General features: G+C 44.9%; 1 protein-coding gene across 2 annotated transcripts in view; it reads right to left on the bottom strand.

Annotated features, from left to right (window-relative positions):
* F5 (coagulation factor V) overlaps positions 1-18,344 on the bottom strand; it is a 79,255-nt gene that overhangs the window by 481 nt on the left and 60,430 nt on the right. For both annotated transcript variants that reach the window (XM_066599996.1, XM_066599997.1), the window contains exons 22-25: positions 9,724-9,879; positions 6,691-6,835; positions 5,971-6,122; positions 4,808-4,990 (exon numbers count right to left, since the gene is read on the bottom strand). In XM_066599996.1, coding sequence (XP_066456093.1) covers positions 4,808-4,990; positions 5,971-6,122; positions 6,691-6,835; positions 9,724-9,879 — 636 coding nt within the window. The remainder of the gene's footprint in view (positions 1-4,807; positions 4,991-5,970; positions 6,123-6,690; positions 6,836-9,723; positions 9,880-18,344) is intronic.

Genomic DNA, 18,344 nt, shown 5'->3' with positions numbered 1-18,344 from the left:
TTTTCAATTAGTTGTTATACACATGTACCTTCACAGTTTAGACATAATTTAAAATAATTCCTTTTTATTAAATAACTTTAAAAAACATAAGACAAAAAACGGGGCACTACAAATAACCCTCTAAGTTGCCAGAGGGTTATTTGACCTTAGTCAAGAGGTAAACGACTATGGCTACTTGTTTACTTTTTCATACCCTTTCAATATTCAGGAAGGGCCGTATATTCGTACGATGATGCAGTAGCTGTCGTTATATCATAAAACTCGGATTCGCGTAAGAGCAGGTTTATTTCTTACGCATTTCTTCCCATATTTTGAGCCTTATGATAAAGATTGATCAAGACTTGGATTCGATACAGATGTCGCAACAACTAGTCTTGTATCTTTTCCAATATGATAAGACGGAAGGTTTTCGGATACAGAGGGTGTGTGCCCTTGAACTTGGTAATACAGGCGTATAGCTCTTGTTTCAGATAGAATTCAAGTGCATGAAGGCTCATCACCCATTTGTATCTTTATAGTTTCAATTGTAACATCATAATCTCCAATTTTTAATATTTTTCGTATTTATTTAAGTCTCGACGCGTTTCGCCGCTTATTTTAGCGGGTCATCAGGAGATTTTCTTAGAAAAGATTATGGCTTTAGTTGCAATTTGATGCCTGTTCCAGAGTTTTATTAGCTCTATTTAAAGGAGATACTTATAACTCTGTCAGAGATAGAATAGGCAGTGCAGATAATACTTTCTAAGTGTAAGATTTATAGATTCTTATAAGAGGACACCTTTGATATGAAGGTGGTCTCTATATTTAGAATCAATATGAGATCTATCTCTTTTTCAGAGAGCGCAGTATTGTGATGGTCAAACTGCTACTCTATATAGTACAGGTCTCGTACACTCAGGTTTGCATAATTGTGAGAGGACAGCCTTTGATATAGGCAATCACTCTATATAATACAAATCTGAGATCTGTGTATTTTATAATGTTTTTATATATATATATATATATATATATATATATATAGAGAGAGAGAGAGAGAGAGAGAGAGAGAGAGAGAGAGAGAGAGAGAGAAAGCAGCCTGTAGTGAACAAGGAGCGTCTCTATAAAGTTTAGATCTTAGTATTTTGGGCAATATGCAGTCAGCCGCAACCATATATATGGATAGGGGGTATCAGTTAAAAGTTTCCCCAAGTATGGTTAGAGCGGGTTGACTGCTATCGCTTCTTTAGTAGCACTGCCTAATGTTGATATGCGTGTTTTTGATCAAGAGTAAGAGCGGTAGCGCCTCTGGCCTTGATGGTAGGTCAGGGCTATCTGAGTGCTATGGAAGTGTCTTCCCTTATAAAGCAAGCTTTCTCCTCCCAATAGGGCTGTATCCAAATTTTCTGACCAATAGTATCGCTTCATGGGCGGACCTGTTTTATCTTACATATGATCGAACTTTATTTGTGTGATATAAGTGATGGTTAATTACTAAAACTGCATGTTAAGACTAGAAGTTTATTCGGCCCGTTCTTGGATTCCTATTGCCGATGACCGATCAGTAGATCACATCGTAATAGCAATGTATGCTATATACGATTCCGTATGAGATCCTCCTATTGTGGGTGTTGTTCCTATAAGCATGATATAATTGGATAAGGTGGGGGCGCTGGCTGCGCTACGGCGTGCTTCCGTCATCAGCGTGATAACGTCACCCCGTCATAGGTTACTCTGTGGGCGGATCTGGAAAATGAGTCACTGTTTAGACAGGGCGAAAAACCCAGCATGGGGGCACGAGTACGTCCGGGTAAAAGGTTGTTCCCAGGACGTAGCGGCGTAATGTGGTCATCAGCGTGATGACGCAGCGTCGCAAAGAGGCCGCTCGGATGCTGCGGCGTAGTGACGCTGAGGACGTAATGACGTCTCAGCGCCGGAACGTCGTGGAAAAAACCTAGCGATGCACCGTCGTCATCACTATGGTGACGCTACTCCGTCTCAATAGGTCCGATAGCCTCTAATAGATCAATACGGAATGCAGAATATGTCGGCACGATCTGTTATAGTGATAGATAAAGGAGGTGGGGGTTGAATTCTTCAATAATCTAGTCAGTTGTCAATCATTCGAATTCTTCACTAGGATATTGTTAGAGGGCATAGGTGGCAAATATGAATTGCATTACATTCCATACCAATAAAGAAAATTATTCTAAATATTCTGTGTTATGAGTTTATGTGTCAAGCCATTTATTAGGAGCATATTATACTGGTAGTAAACAACTCTTGTATATATCCTAGGAATTTGCATTGTACATGTATGTGTAATACACATATATATGTATACACACATATGTATTTGTTTTTCATGCAGGTAAGTAGATGTTTTTTGGATTCATCGTTATGTCGATCTTCCTTTATGCTCGTTTTCCTTTTTGGATGTTTCCCTCTTAGGGTATTTATCGGACAATTCTGGTCATTTGTACTTCGACCGAATTGGGTTGGTTTATCATATCATATAAAGCAGTTAAAAGTAAGTACACATGTACTATTAGGCTGCCTTCACACACGTAGGATCTGCTGAAGATTTTCTGCTGTGGGAATCGCTGCGGAAATCCCGCAGCTTTAGGGCTGGGTTCACACTGGGCATATTTGCCGCGGAAATTCCGTCCGGAATTTTGCCGCGACAAATCCGCCTGCAGCCGCTAATCCCGGGCCATGTGGACGAAATTTCTCAGAGATCTCGTCTACACGAGATGGCGAATCCGCCGTGGCAAAGCCGGCAGGAGCTGGTGCTGCGGCGCGGATTTGCCGGCTGCAGCATGTTCATTTTTTTTCTTCTTCTGCTGCATCTGCGCTCTTCTCTATGGGCCAGGCCGCTTAAAAACCCGCAGCTAAGGCGGGTTTTGAAGCAGCGCTTTTCCTGGCGGAAATCTTGCGTTTTTTTCGCTGCGGCTGGACCACGAGATTTCCACCGGGATTCCGGTGTGTGTGAGCCCAGCCTTGCAGTACAAGACAAGTGAATAAGATTTTCAACATCTCCTTCAGACATCGCGGATTTTGTCTGCTGCGTAAAAACTGTGGATTACGAATCGCAGCATATCTGTTTATGCTGCGGAAACTGCACAAATGCAGCAGATCTTTGCCAAAGAGATCAATTGAGAACATAAAACCCGCATCAAAGTCTGCAAATACACTTTTGTTGAGGATTTTGAAGAGTTTCCGCACTGATTCTTTTTGGAATTCCGTGTTTGTTGATGTTTGGAAATAAAGTTTGCTAGCGTGACCTCCATGCATGAACTACCAGTACCATATCACAAAAATGCAACACATTCTGCAGTAGAAAATCTGCACGTAAAAACACAATTGCATATATAAATAACGCAACAAAAACTGGGGCAAATGCTGCGCAAGTCGTTAGCTCTGGCCACCTGCAAAAAACAACAAAGTCTGCGGCAGAATTTCCGCAGCAGCTCGGTCGTGTGTGAAGGTGGCATTGGGGTACTTTCATACGGGTGGGATTATTCTGTAATTCTGTAACGGTCTTGTGGGATAACTCCATGTGAAAGCACTCTTATGTATTCTATTTGAATTTTTTTTTAATGACAACCATAAGTGGGTCCTTGAATGCGGGCTATTACCTGCATTCAGCTAAAGGCTTCATTTGCACGCTAATAAGCTATTAGGTAGCTCATTAGCTACTTAATAGTTTATGCAAAATGATCGCTTAAAACTGTCACTCAAACTGTCATTTGAGCGATCATCGCTCCATGTAAATAGGCCTTAAGAGGACATGGGACAACTGTGGCTCAAATAGTCGCTTGTAAGTGACGGTTGTGCTGTGTGAACACGGCCACCAACTGGACGATGAGTTGGAATTCATTCACTAGTCACTTTGTTTCGGCTTACCTAAAAATAATCACTGGTTGATTAACTGTTGCCTGGTATAAACAGGTAAACGCTGTCTTTCAATGACTAGCCAACAAGTTTGCAGGGAGGTGTGTGCCTGTTAGCCTCACATCTCCCACTGAACGCTGATTGGCTCCCACATCTTGCCCTCGGACTTAACGCTCATGGATTGCCAAGAGCAGTCCCTGCTGGTCTTCGAAAGAACACTTAGTGCTACAGTCTCTGGCTAATTTTGGTCCAGCTAGAGACCACAGTAGTGAGTGTTCACTCGAAGACCACTCGTACGTATCTATGTGCGTTCAGTGGACTGAGCTAGTGTGCTTTAGGAAAAGAATGGAAACTTCAAATACTCGTCCACCAAAGAACCCTCTCCACCTCTCACTAGGTGATGTACAATATTTTGCCTGTGTAAATGCTCCCAACAATTCGTCCAATGATCATGAAATTGAACAAGTGAACAACAGTCGTCGTTCACAAGTTCAGCGACTATTTTGAGCAACTATTCAGATAATAGTCGTCCCATGTAAAGCCACTTTACGGCTACACTCACAGGAGTTTTGTGCATTACGTTGACGCACAAACTTGCACGAATATGAACTCCATTCTTTGGAATGGGCTCATACACATGAGCTATGTTTTCCCTACAGCGATGCTACAAGGTAAAGAAATGTTTTATAGTGTTAGCGGCGTACCAGACACTGTACTGTAATCTGATCTTGAAAATCTAGAAATAAATTTGTCCCACAGCATTACAGAATCTTAGCTAAACTGTCAGGATTGTGTCTGACAACAAGCTTGTTGACTGTTTCCAGTGTCTATAGGGTGTGTTGCCCATGCGCAGTCTGCGACACAACTATTAATACAAGTAATGGTAAAGTCCACGAGGATTGTGCATGTCTAGTGATAATTACTAGTCCATAGTTACCTTCTCCATTGATGTGGAAGTGTCCATGTAAGACTGCCACTTCTTTCCATTGTCGCTGGATTGAACAATGTAGGACGTCACATACATCTCACTTCTAAAGGATCTGGCACCTTGGGTCATAATTCCTGTGATTCTCTTCGACACAACAAAATCAATTTGCAGCCACTGTTGGTTGTTGCTTGACTACATGAAAAAGATATGGGTGAGAATTAAATACAATTTATTATAATTTTAGAGTATCATTAATGCCAGTGTGCAGTACATATAAAGTACCTGGCTTGAAGGGGTTGACCAAGATTTTAAGCTATCCCTTAGCCACAGGGTAAAGAATGGGGATCCCATGTCTTCAACAGCCTGTGACTGTAGGAGTCGCTTCCCCCCTGCAGTGACATTAGAATGAAGGGAGCGCTGACTGAGCATGCACGGTTGGCGCTCCATTTATTTTAATGGGACTGGTGGAAATACCCGAGTGCTTGCTGCTCAGGTATCACGGCGGTCCCATTGAAAGGGAATGCGGTTCTTGCATTTTTCTTTTTCATTGGGGGGGGGGGTGGGATTGGGGGGGGCGAGAAGTAGGGGGAGATGGAACCCCCACAAAATGTTGCCATTGTTTCTGTATCGGTAAAAATAGCATTATAATTTTCTCATCCGGATCAGCATGATTATTGTAATACCAAGTTTATATTAATGTTTTTATTTTTTTTAATTCTTTTGCACAATAAAAACATTTTTTTAGAGAAGAACAATTGAATTTGCATTACCAGATTCTAAGATCCGTAGCATTTCGGTTGGAATTTCGCGGTATGGGATTCCCATATCAACCTACGAATAGACCTCTGTGTTTTTACGGCAGCCTACCTTAAGGCCCCTTAGTGACCGCTGTTAATAGGCTAATCACATGCAGCTTCTTATTACAGAAAACAGGCACAGATATTGGCTCATGTCAGTAATATTGCTGGAACTTGATCTATTGCCCTAGGGAATTCATTATGGAAACTTCTAGAGCATCAGGAATACTGTTCAAAAAACAAGCACTGAGCCACCAAGACTAATATTTATAAAACCACTAGACCACCAGGAGCATTATTTATTAAATGCTCAGATCCTCACGCATACTATTTATTAAACCACTAGAACTCTTGGAAAATGATGTACTTCCATACCTGTGCTTGCCAAGCATTAACATTGCCAGCCTTATTAAGACGTGCCAACGATGGCAGCCATGGAGATGTGAAATAGGAAGACTTGTGTGAAGAAGCTGTTATTTGTGCATCTTTGATATTATAGTTCTCCATACCAAGTGGTGCAGAACAACCTTGAAAAAAAAACATTTTTTGACATTACATTGCACAAACATAGTAAAGTACTGTAAAAAATATGAAACAAGAAGTATGTATGATTGATGTGTGCCTTCTGTCCATGTAGACAGGGTATTTTCCTAGAAGGTCACTAGGCTGAGGCCTCTCTGCTTCATCTACTTTAAAAATATATTTACAGCTCAATACACAGTTACCAATGTGAAATCTTTGAGTAACCTTTTTCTGTGCCAATTGGATAGCTATAGGGGGTGCAGAGGTTGCAGTTGCACTTGGGCCCTGATACCCAACAGGCACAAAGAACAATAACTTGGGTAAATTAAGTGTGTAATTTGCATTAAATAACATGAAAAAAATGTAGTACCATGTCAGTGAGTGATCAGGTGTATATGTATTTATGGAAATGCATTTTCAGATCTATTCCATTATGTCTGAGGAAGAACCCTGAGTAGGTTGGAAAGCTCGCTATAACATCATGTATTTTTGTTAACTATTAAAAGGTATCATATCTACAAGACTACTTGGTTTCTCTTGCTGAGAACAATCACAATTTGCAATAAATGTTACCTTGTATTTCACATCCAAGCAGCTCCATACGAAGAGAAGGCTGGCTGTTGAACTTTGTTGGAAATACCCTGATGTATCGAGCAGCAATTGGTGGATTAAAGTGGTTTTTTTTTATAGTAGATGAGTCAGAATTGCCTTCAAAGAGCTACAAGAGTAATAAAAATGGATTAATATTTTATTATACTAAACTGGTAATAATACCAATGGTATTTCATCTTGTATACACCCATTGTCACAAAAATCAAGCACCTAGAAGGAGTTGTTGGAAGCCAATGGAACGTTTTTGTGTGATTGTAACGTTGATATACGTAAGTGATTACAAGATCAGAGCAAAAGGAGAATTTATTTGGAAAACTGACCCCTTGAAGGGAGGCTCTAGTACACTGTTGTACCGCCTCTAGCTTGGATAGAAGATGTGATACGGACAGACATGGAGGCTCTAGTATCCTAATGGGCCACCTCTAGCTTGGATATAATATGTGATATAGGCAGAAATGGACGCTCTAGTACCCTGTTGTACCACCTCTAGCTTGGATACAAGATGTGATACGGGCGGGCATGGAGGCTCTAGTACCCTGTTGGGCCATCTCTACCTTGGATACAAGATGTGATACAGGCAGCATGGAGGCTCTAGTACCTTGTTGTGCCACCTCTAGCTTGGATACAAGATGTGATACAGGCAGGCATGGAGGCTCTAGTACTCTGCTGCACTACCTCTAGTTTGGATAAAAGATGTGATACAGTGGGCGGGCATAGAGGCTCTAGTACCCTGTTGCACCACCTCTAGCTTGGATAGAAGATTGTGATACGGACAGGCATGGAGGTTCTAGTGCCCTCTTGTACCACCTGTAGCTTGGATAGAAGATGTGTTATAGACAAGCTTTAGCTAGGATGCAAGATGTGATATGGGAGGGCATGGAAGCATACAGGTACCATATTGTATCGTGCAGCATATCTCCCCACATTTGCTCTATATTGTGCATTACTCTAGGCAGGGAAAGCTGGCATCCCAGATACTTTCATACATGTTCTTTTAGCGATAAATCTGGTGACTGAGCAGGCGATGGAAGTGTGAGAATCTTGTGAAGGCAAATGAAAAGACAGGGTCTGTGGCAGCATAAAATGGTGCAAATAATATTAAAATATTTATTCTTCCATAGCCATTACAAAGACCTCTTTTGGGGTTGAAACGTAGCATGTTTGTAATGGTTATGGAGGAATAAATATTTGAATATTATTTGCACCATTTTATGCTGCCACAGACCCTGTCTTTTAATTTGCATTTTTTTTACTGGAACAATGGCTCAAGTTTCTTACTGTGGCTATTGCATCCAGCAAGTCCTGCCTTGTTTGGCTTTTATGGAGTTCTGCTGATACATCTGTCCTGAATGCTGTAGGGACATTCCTGTGACCCCCTTGTGTGCCCGGCCAAGTATTATCCTGCTGGAAAATGCCTCTTGGAAGCCCTTCTATGAGAGGAACACATATGGCTGCAGATTGTCCTGAACATATCACTGAGCTGTCATAGTCCCTCGTACCACTACTGGGGGTGACTGACTGTCATATGAGATGGCCCTTCAGAGCATCATACCAGCAGTGGGGGCAGTGTGCCACTCCACAGCAAAGGCAGGATTGAGGTGCTCACCCCTAGGTCTACAGACACGAACACGGCCATCGTCAGCGCCCAAACTAAACCAGGATTCATTGCTGAAGACAACCTGGTTCTACTTCATAGCAGCCCAGTTTCATCGTTCATGACACCACTGTAAATGAAGGCGACAGTCGGTGGATGTCAAAGACTGTACATGTAATGGGCGCCATGACACAAAGTGTCATTCAGCCAAGCACCTGAAAATTCTTTTGACAGACCCAGGGGTGTAAGGATGGTGCCACCTGTCTCAGGATGGTGGACTACAAAGCTGCTTTTAGTTCTAGGATAATCAGATGATCCTCCCTACTGGTGGTCTGTTGAGGGCATCCTGAGCCCGGTTACCTTATGTACGTGCCCTCACGCATCCACTGGTCCAATACCTCCTAACAGTCTGGTCAGAACAGCCCATTTGCCTATACGATCATCCAGTTTCTTGCATTCCAATATGCTCCTCTCAAACTCTGTTGACTGGGTGAAATCTCTGATTGTATCGTAAAGGGGTCTAGTGGTCAGCATTCTCCACACAAGCGGAAAAAGAGGTCACTACACACAAGGAGCCTCTGAGAGCCTTTTTAAGTATTCTGAAGAAAATCCCTGTCTTTCAGCTGCTCTTAACCAACCAGCATCAACTAATGTGTTTTCAGTAATCCTAACGGACTCAAAACAACTGACTGGACTGTTTTTTTAATGCTTCTCCCAAATGTCCTTTTCAGTTGAATACAGCCTCATAGCATTTCAGCACAAAATTAAAGTAGTTGTAGACATTCAGGACGTAACCAACTTTTTCTGTTGTTTACTGAATATTCATACGTTATTCTGCTTACCAACTAATTGCTATTAAAAACATTCAGCAGTTCCCAGTCTATACCATCACCACACTGACCACAGCTACATGTAAAGAGTAGAGCTATGACTAACTCTGTATAAGCTTTTCCATCATAAAAGTAGGGAGGTTGTGTATACCTTGCCATATGATTGTTATGAGTAATAGAACTGGTACTATACAAATATACTGGAAGAAGGAGTCACATGGCTGTCATAATGTGGGGCCTATACAGAGGGTGAGCATATATTGACTGGGCCATGGTCGCATAGCCATGAGTTGTAGTCTTATGTCAAGTGCAAACAGTTCAACAATTACTAGATCTACCTTTCGTAGCACTAGAAAAGCTAGGTAATAAAACTATGGAAGCTACAACATCAACCATAACCATTTATTCATACTAAGAAATTTTCAAAAGATTTATTTCTTTTTGTCAGAAGTGGAGAACTAAGAAAAAAATAAAGTGAATATCTGGCATCGAAATTACTGTAAATATAAATTATGTCCTAACATTGTTGCATCAAATAAAAAGTAATAAAACAATTTAAAAAACTTTTACCTTATGTATTGCAGTGCTGTTTCCTTTGAAAACATTCCACTTTTTCTTGTCCTTACTATATGCAATAAAAAACTCTTGAATGTAATACTGGGTGAAATATTTTTTTGCTCCTTGCGTTTGTATTCCAGAGATTAAAAAGATTTTTTGCAGATCAACCTAGAATATACCAAGGGCACACATTTATGTTTACACTATATTTCCTAATCGTCCTATAGCTGCATACCATCCGGATATATTCCCCTAGATGATTCTAATTAGAATAGACAGGTTAATCAGCAATAATTTAAGTAATTAAATAATTAACTACACTTGTCTATAAAGGTTAAATGACACACACCATCCTCATATTGTATTCTTCTTTACACAACATTAAAAGAGTTCAGGTGGCATGCTCCGTGGAGTTACTTCTGCTGGGCCATACACTGGAAGGTGTTCCAGTCTCTCATTCCGTAGGGGAGGTATGGCCACCTTGCAAACAGGTTTGCCACTCCTTTTTGAAGTACTTGCATGAATTGTTCTACTGACAGGCTAAATTTTTTTAATGCCTGGAATTGTTCCAAAGCAACCATCTGTTTTATTTCTGCCCAAGCCAAAGATATGGCCTGGAGCATATGCAGATCACTTACAGTCAATGCACATGTGCTCAAATCACACAACAGTGCAAGGCAACCTTTTGCAGTTTTTCCACCCGAGCTAAAGTTGGTGACCAAAGCATGTGCAGATTGCTCACACTCAATGGATATGCATGAGATTGCAGGACACTTGTACAAATTACGGGGTTCCATGGTGGGTATTTGAACTATCTTCCTGTCCAGTTCCAGTCGCACTAATGCCGAGCAGCAGACCCTCCTATCAAACAAGATCAGCCGCTTCTCTGCTTCATTCCTCTCAGAGGTTTTTGTAGCAAGATGTGAGTGTGTTCTGGTACCCCTGCAAGTTTGAATTCAATAATAGGAGGCCATTTGCATTTTTTTCTTTTCATTATCACTAGTTGCCTACTTGAGATGAGCGAATTTACTCATTTAGGGCGTTTCTGCACTCGAGCACCACATTTTCCGAGTAACTGACTACTCGGACGAAAAGATTCGGGAGGCGGCGTGGTAGAGCGGGGGGTAGCAGTGGGGAACAGGGGGGAGCTCTCTCCCCCCCCCCCACACTCCCCTCTGCAACCCGGCGCCCGCCGAATCTTTTCGCCCGAGTAGTCGGTTACTCGGAAAAAGCGGTGCTCGAGGTCAAAAACGCCCTAAACGAGTAAGTTCGCTCATCTCTATTGCCTACCTCTATGAATAATGAGAAAAGGAAATCAAAACCTAAACTCTGCAGTAAGTGTGAATAACCTATTCGAGCGGTTTGTGTAAAGGATGTTTGTGCACTGTGTTGTTCCGCATTGGAATATATTCTTTACAATGAGAAAAATTTTCTCTGGTTCAAAGGACAACTTGCAGAAACTTTTTAAGAAGTTAGAGCTGCACACAAAACCAAAAAAAGTTCTGTTAATGCACCCACTTAACGTATATTATATTCCTCTATTTTTGAAGGGAATACATATCTGAAGATGAGGTTGATGAGGTATCTGATAATCAGTACCTCCTAAAAATGCTAGAAAGCCTCATTTGCTTAAAGAAGTAAAAAGCAATATGGAGTCTTACAAAAATCTAGTTGACAGACCTGAAAAGAAAAAAATGGTATTTCCCCAGAACAAAGAATAGGATGTTACCAGGGCACCTACACAACTCCTTTTGGAATGGTTGCAACATGAATGGGGTAAACCTGACAAAAGGTTTGATTTATCAGCAAAATTTAAATCTCTGTACAATATGGATCCATTCTACTAAGCAGGATAGGAATCAGTGCCAAAGGTTTATCTCACTGTAGCAAAACTGTCAACAAAATCATTGTGTCCTTCTGAAAAGTCATCCGTTTTACAGGATCCGAGGGATAGGAAAGCTAACAATGCCCTTAAGAAAACATATGCCTCCTCATCTGCAGCATGCAAAGTAGCTTTGGCTTCCACTACAATAGCAAAGTCTCTACAAATTTGGCTTAGTTAGCTTACCCAGGATCTCAGAGAGAAGATACTTCAAAATGTACTACTCATGAAGAATGCGGCAGAATTTTTATTTCCCCCTTAGATGTTATAAAATTCTTATCCCAGTCATTAGCCTTCTTGACTATCTCGAGAAGGGCTCTGTGGATAAAACAGTGTTGTGGTAAAACTCCTTAAAAAATACTTCTATAACTTGCTGTTCCAACCAAGCTGCTGGTTTGATGCACAATTGGGGAAAATTCTACAGTCTATGAATGAGGACAAAGGTCACACATTTCCTCAGTAAAGCAAGAAATAAAACCCTCGAACCTTTTGTTTTTAGCATAGAAGATCACCCAAGTTCAAAAGGAATCCAAGATTACAGAACAGACAAAAGTGGTTTCAAGCAATGAAGTGATTCTCCATCATTCATACAGAATACAGGAAACCAAAAGAATTAGGACACCAAAATCCCAGATCTTCCAGTTGGAGGCAGATTAAGCTTCTTTACGGGTTTAGACCTCCACAATACTGAAGGGTTATGCTCTATAGTTAAGAGAATTTTCTCCTGGCAACCTCTACGTAAACCAACTCAACCAAATTCTTCTTCAACGTTTCCAAGAGTTAAAAGAAAAAAATATATATAAGAATAATTCCTTGCCAGCATAGATCCATAAGAGTGTATTACAGGATATTCCCAGTGTCATATCTTGAAAACAGCTGGTGAGATTACTCAAAAAGAAATTCAAAATGGAAAGCATCCATTCAGTTGTGTCAATCCTACAAACAAACAGCTTTATGGCATTGGTAGACCTTACCACTGCATAGTTTCATGTGCCCATACTACAAGCACTCAGGAAATTTCTGAGGACTGCAATCCAATATCAATCAGATCTCCAGTCCCAGTACAAATATGTACCATTCGGCATCACCTCAGCATCATGGATCTTCATAAAGATATCAGTTTCTTTCACATCAACAATTCATGTTCATGATGTGACAGTTGTACCATACCTCAACAATTGGTTAGTCATAGCACCATCCAAGCCAGACCTGCTATGTTACCTTGGGTTACCCCTTGACACCCTAAAAAAAACATGGTTTCCTGATCAACAAACAAAAATCTCATCTTCCTACTTAGGAAATAACATTTTTGGACTTTATTCGTCGTCGCCATCAAATATCTCTAGAACTTGCTCTGGTTTATCTCACTTTATCTTTGCTCCCAATTAGTGATGTGTTTAGACGAAAAGATTGAACCATGAACGAAAATCATGAGGGAATGTGAAACACTGAACAAGAAGTAAAAGAGAACTGCATAATTCTCAATGAGAATCATGTAGTCTAAACAGGCCGTACGACCGTGAATGAGCTGGTTACTCTGTTCGTCAGATGAAGGTATTAGCTCTGTTAACCTCCCTATTAGATAAATTGTTTACTTGCTGCATAAATACAAGGATAGCGTGTCATTCAGCCTTTAAAGGCAGGTGCAGTTACTTGTTTAATAACTTCATTTATAAATGTTAGAGATGAGCGAGCACCAAAATGCTCGGGTGCTCGTTACTCGAGACGAAATTTTTGCGATGCTCGAGGGTTCGTTTTGAGTAACGAACCCCCATTGAAGTCAATGGGCGACTCGAGCATTTTTGTATATCGCCGATGCTCGCTAAGGTTTCCAACGGATAGGGCAGGCGAGGGGCTACATGTTGGGCTGCATCTCAAGTTCCCAGGTCTCACTATTAAGCCACAATAGCGGCAAGAGTGGGCCCCCCCCTCCCAACAACTTTTACTTCTGAAAAGCCCTCATTAGCAATGCATACCTTAGCTAAGCACCACACTACCTCCAACAAAGCACAATCACTGCCTGCATGACACTCCGCTGCCACTTCTCCTGGGTTACATGCTGCCCAACCGCCCCCCCCCCCCCCGCCCGACCCAGTGTCCACAGCGCACACCAAAGTGTCCCTGCGCAGCCTTCAGCTGCCCTCATGCCACACCACCCTTATATCTATTTATAGGCGCATCTGCCATGAGGAGGAACCGCAGGCACACACTGCAGAGGGTTGGAACAGCCAGGCAGCGACCCTCTTTAAAAGGGGCGGGGCGATAGCCCATAATGCTGTACAGAAACAATGAGAAATCCAATCCTGTGCCACCTCCATCAGGAGCTGCACACGTGGGCATAGCAATGGGGAACCCATGTGCCACACACTATTCATTCTGTCAAGGTGTCAAGGTGTTTTTTTTTATAAATAGTCACAGGCAGGTACAACTCCGCAATGAGAATTCCGTGTGCACCCACAGCATGGGTGGCTCCCTGGAACCCACCGGCGCTACATAAATAAATCCCATTGCAGTGCCCATCACAGCTGAGGTAACATCAGGTTTATTGCAGGTGGTCTTCGGCCCACACTGCATGCCCCAGTCAGACTGGGGTTCTTTAGAAGTGGACACATGCAGTTACAACTCCGTGTAGACCGACAGCATGGGTGGCTCCCTGGAACCCACCGGCGGTACATAAATAAATCCCATTGCAGTGCCCATCACAGCTGAGGTAACGTCAGGTTTAATGCAGGTGGGCTTCGGCCCACACTGCATGCCCCAGTCAGCCTGGGGTTCTTTAGAAGTGGACACATGCAGTTACAACTCCGTGTGGACCGACAGCATGGGTGGCTCCCTGGAACCCACCGGCGGTACATAAATATATCCCATTGCAGTGAGCTGCTCAGCAGAGCTAACGTCAGGTTTAATGCAGGTGGGCTTCGGCCCTCACTGCATGCCCCAGTCAGACTGGGGTTCTTTAGAAGTGGACACATGCAGTTACAACTCCGTGTGGACCGACAGCATGGGTGGGTCCCAGGAAGCCACCGGCGGTACATAAATAAATCCCATTGCAGTGCCCTGCTCAGCAGAGCTAACGTCAGGTTTAATGCAGGTGGTCTTCGGCCCACACTGCATGCCCCAGTCAGACTGGGGTTCTTTAGAAGTGGACACATGCAGTTACAACTCTGTATGGACCGACAGCATGGGTGGCTCCCTGGAACCCACCGGCGGTACATAAATATATCCTATTGCAGTGCCCAGCACAGCTGAGGTAACGTCAGCTTTAATGCAGGTGGGCTAAAAATTACTAGGATTACAATGTAGGCGAGGGCCCCCAAAAATTGGTGTACGAACAGTACAAATGTACTTCAGAAAAATTGCCCATGCCCAACCAAGAGGGCAGGTGAAACCCATTAATCGCTTTGGTTAATGTGGCTTAATTTGTAACTAGGCCTGTAGGCGGCCCAGTTAAAATAAAAATTGGTTCAGGTGCAAGTTTCAACGCTTTATTGAAATGAGAATTGAAACGTATGAACATTGTTTACAAAAGTTATATGACTGAGCCTTGTGGGCCTCAGAAAAATTGCCCGTTCGGCGTGATTACGTGAGGTTTCAGGAGGAGGAGCAGGAGGAGGAGGATGAATATAATACACAGATTGATGAAGCTAAAAGGTCCCCATTTTTGATGGTGATAGAGAACGATGCTTCCATCCGCGGGTGCAGCCTACGTATTGTTTAGGTATCGCTGCTGTCCGCTGGTGGAGAAGAGAAGTCTGGGGAAATCCAGGCTTTGTTCATCTTGATGAGTGTAAGCCTGTCGGCACTGTCGGTTGACAGGCGGGTACGCTTATCCGTGATGATTACCCCAGCCGCACTAAACACCCTCTCTGACAAGACACTAGCCGCAGGACAAGCAAGCACCTCCAGGGCATACAGCGCGAGTTCAGGCCACGTGTCCAGCTTCGACACCCAGTAGTTGTAGGGGGCAGAGGCGTCACGGAGGACGGTCGTGCGATCGGCTACGTACTCCCTCACCATCCTTTTACAGTGCTCCCGCCGACTCAGCCTTGACTGGGGAGCGGTGACACAGTCTTGCTGGGGAGCCATAAAGCTGTCAAAGGCCTTGGAGAGTGTTCCCCTGCCTGTGCTGTACATGCTGCCTGATCTCTGCGCCTCCCCTGCTACCTGGCCCTCGGAAATGCGCCTTCTGCCACTAGCGCTGTCGGATGGGAATTTTACCATCAGTTTGTCCACCAGGGTCCTGTGGTATAGCATCACTCTCGAACCCCTTTCCTCTTCGGGTATGAGAGTGGAAAGGTTCTCCTTATACCGTGGGTCGAGCAGTGTGTACACCCAGTAATCCGTAGTGGCCAGAATGCGTGTAACGCGAGGGTCACGAGAGAGGCATCCTAACATGAAGTCAGCCATGTGTGCCAGGGTACCTGTACGCAACACATGGCTGTCCTCACTAGGAAGATCACTTTCAGGATCCTCCTCCTCCTCAGGCCATACACGCTGAAAGGATGACAGGCAAGCAGCATGGGTACCCTCAGCAGTGGGCCAAGCTGTCTCTTCCCCCTCCTCCTCATGCTCCTCCCCCTCCTCCTCCTCAACGCGCTGAGATATAGACAGGAGGGTGCTCTGACTATCCAGCGACATACTGTCTTCTCCCACCTCCGTTTCCGAGCGCAAAGCGTCTGCCTTTATGCTTTGCAGGGAACTTCTCAAGAGGCATAGCAGAGGAATGGTGACGCTAATGATTGCAGCATCGCCGCTCACCATCTGGGTAGACTCCTCAAAGTTTCCAAGGACCTGGCAGATGTCTGCCAACCAGGCCCACTCTTCTGTAAAGAATTGAGGAGGCTGACTCCCACTACGCGGCCCATGTTGGAGTTGGTATTCCACTATAGCCCTACGCTGCTCATAGAGCCTGGCCAACATGTGGAGCGTAGAGTTCCACCGTGTGGGCACGTCGCACAGCAGTCGGTGCACTGGCAGATTAAACCAATGTTGCAGGGTGCGGAGGGTGGCAGCATCCGTGTTGGACTTGCGGAAATGTGCGCTGAGCCGGCGCACCTTTCCGAGCAGGTCTGACAAGCGTGGGTAGCTTTTCAGAAAGCGCTGAACCACCAAATTAAAGACGTGGGCCAGGCATGGCACGTGCGTGAGGCTGCCGAGCTGCAGAGCCGCCACCAGGTTACGGCCGTTGTCACACACGACCATGCCCGGTTGGAGGCTCAGCGGCGAAAGCCAGCGGTCGGTCTGCTCTGTCAGACCCTGCAGCAGTTCGTGGGCCGTCTGCGTCTTCTCTACTAAGCTGAGTAGTTTCAGCACAGCCTGCTGACGCTTGGCCACCGCTGTGCTGCCACGCCGCACGACACCGACTGCTGGCGACGTGCTGCTGCTGACACATCTTGATTGCGAGACAGAGGTTGCGTAGGAGGAGGAGGAGGGTGGTTTAGTGGAGGAAGCATACACCGCCGCAGATACCAGCACCGAGCTGGGGCCCGCAATTCTGGGGGTGGGTAGGACGTGAGCGGTCCCAGGCTCTGACTCGGTCCCAGCCTCCACTAAATTCACCCAATGTGCCGTCAGGGAGATATAGTGGCCCTGCCCGCCTGTGCTTGTCCACGTGTCCGTTGTTAAGTGGACCTTGGCAGTAACCGCGTTGGTGAGGGCGCGTACAATGTTGCGGGAGACGTGGTCGTGCAGGGCTGGGACGGCACATCGGGAAAGGTAGTGGCGACTGGGAACCGAATAGCGCGGGGCCGCCGCCGCCATCATGTTTTTGAAAGCCTCCGTTTCCACAAGCCTATACGGCAGGCTGATCAATTTGGCTATGTGCACGTTTAACGCTTGAGCGTGCGGGTGCGTGGCAGTGTACTTGCGCTTGCGCTCAAACACTTGCGCTAGCGACGCCTGGACGGTGCGCTGAGAGACATTGGTGGATGGGGCCGAGGACAGCGGAGGTGAGGGTGTGGGTGCAGGCCGGGAGACGGTCGTGTCTGTGTCCTGAGAGGGGGGTTGGATCTCAGTGCCAGGTTGGGGCACAGGGGGAGAGGCAGTGGTGCAAACCGGAGGCGGTGAACGGCCTTCGTCCCACCTTGTGGGGTGCTTGGCCATCATATGCCTGCGCATGCTGGTGGTGGTGAGGCTGGTGGTGGTGGCTCCCCGGCTGATCTTGGCGCGACAATGGTTGCACAACACTGTTCGTCGGTTGTCTGCACTCTCAGTGAAAAACTGCCAGACCTTTGAGCACCTCGGCCTCTGCAGGGTGGCATGGCGTGAGGGGGCGCTTTGGGAAACAGTTGGTGGATTATTTGGTCTGGCCCTGCCTCTACCCCTGGCCACCGCACTGCCTCTTCCAACCTGCCCTGCTGCTACACTTGCCTCCCCCTCTGAAGACCTCTCCTCAGTTGGCTTAGCGAACCAGGTGGGGTCAGTCACCTCATCGTCCAGCGGCTCTTCCTCCGAATCCTCTGTGCACTCCTCCATCAGACTTACTGCCCTTACTACTACCTCACAGATAGACAACTGTAGCTCATAATCATCGACCTCCTCACCCACTGAAAGCTCTTGAGACAGTTGCCGGAAGTCCCCAGCCTCATCCCCCGGACCCCGGGAACTTTCCAAAGGTTGGGCATCGGTCACGACAAACTCCTCCGGTGGGATAGGAACCATTGCTGCCCATTCTGGGCAGGGGCCTGAGAACAGTTCCTGGGAGTCTGCCTGCTCCTCAGAATGTGTCATTGTAATGGAGTGAGGAGGCTGG

This window comes from Eleutherodactylus coqui, chromosome 4 (genome assembly GCF_035609145.1).
Source record: "Eleutherodactylus coqui strain aEleCoq1 chromosome 4, aEleCoq1.hap1, whole genome shotgun sequence".
Classification (NCBI taxonomy): Eukaryota; Metazoa; Chordata; class Amphibia; order Anura; family Eleutherodactylidae; genus Eleutherodactylus; species Eleutherodactylus coqui.
Note: the sequence above shows the minus strand (reverse complement) of the source record. Positions and strands in the feature narration are given on the sequence as shown.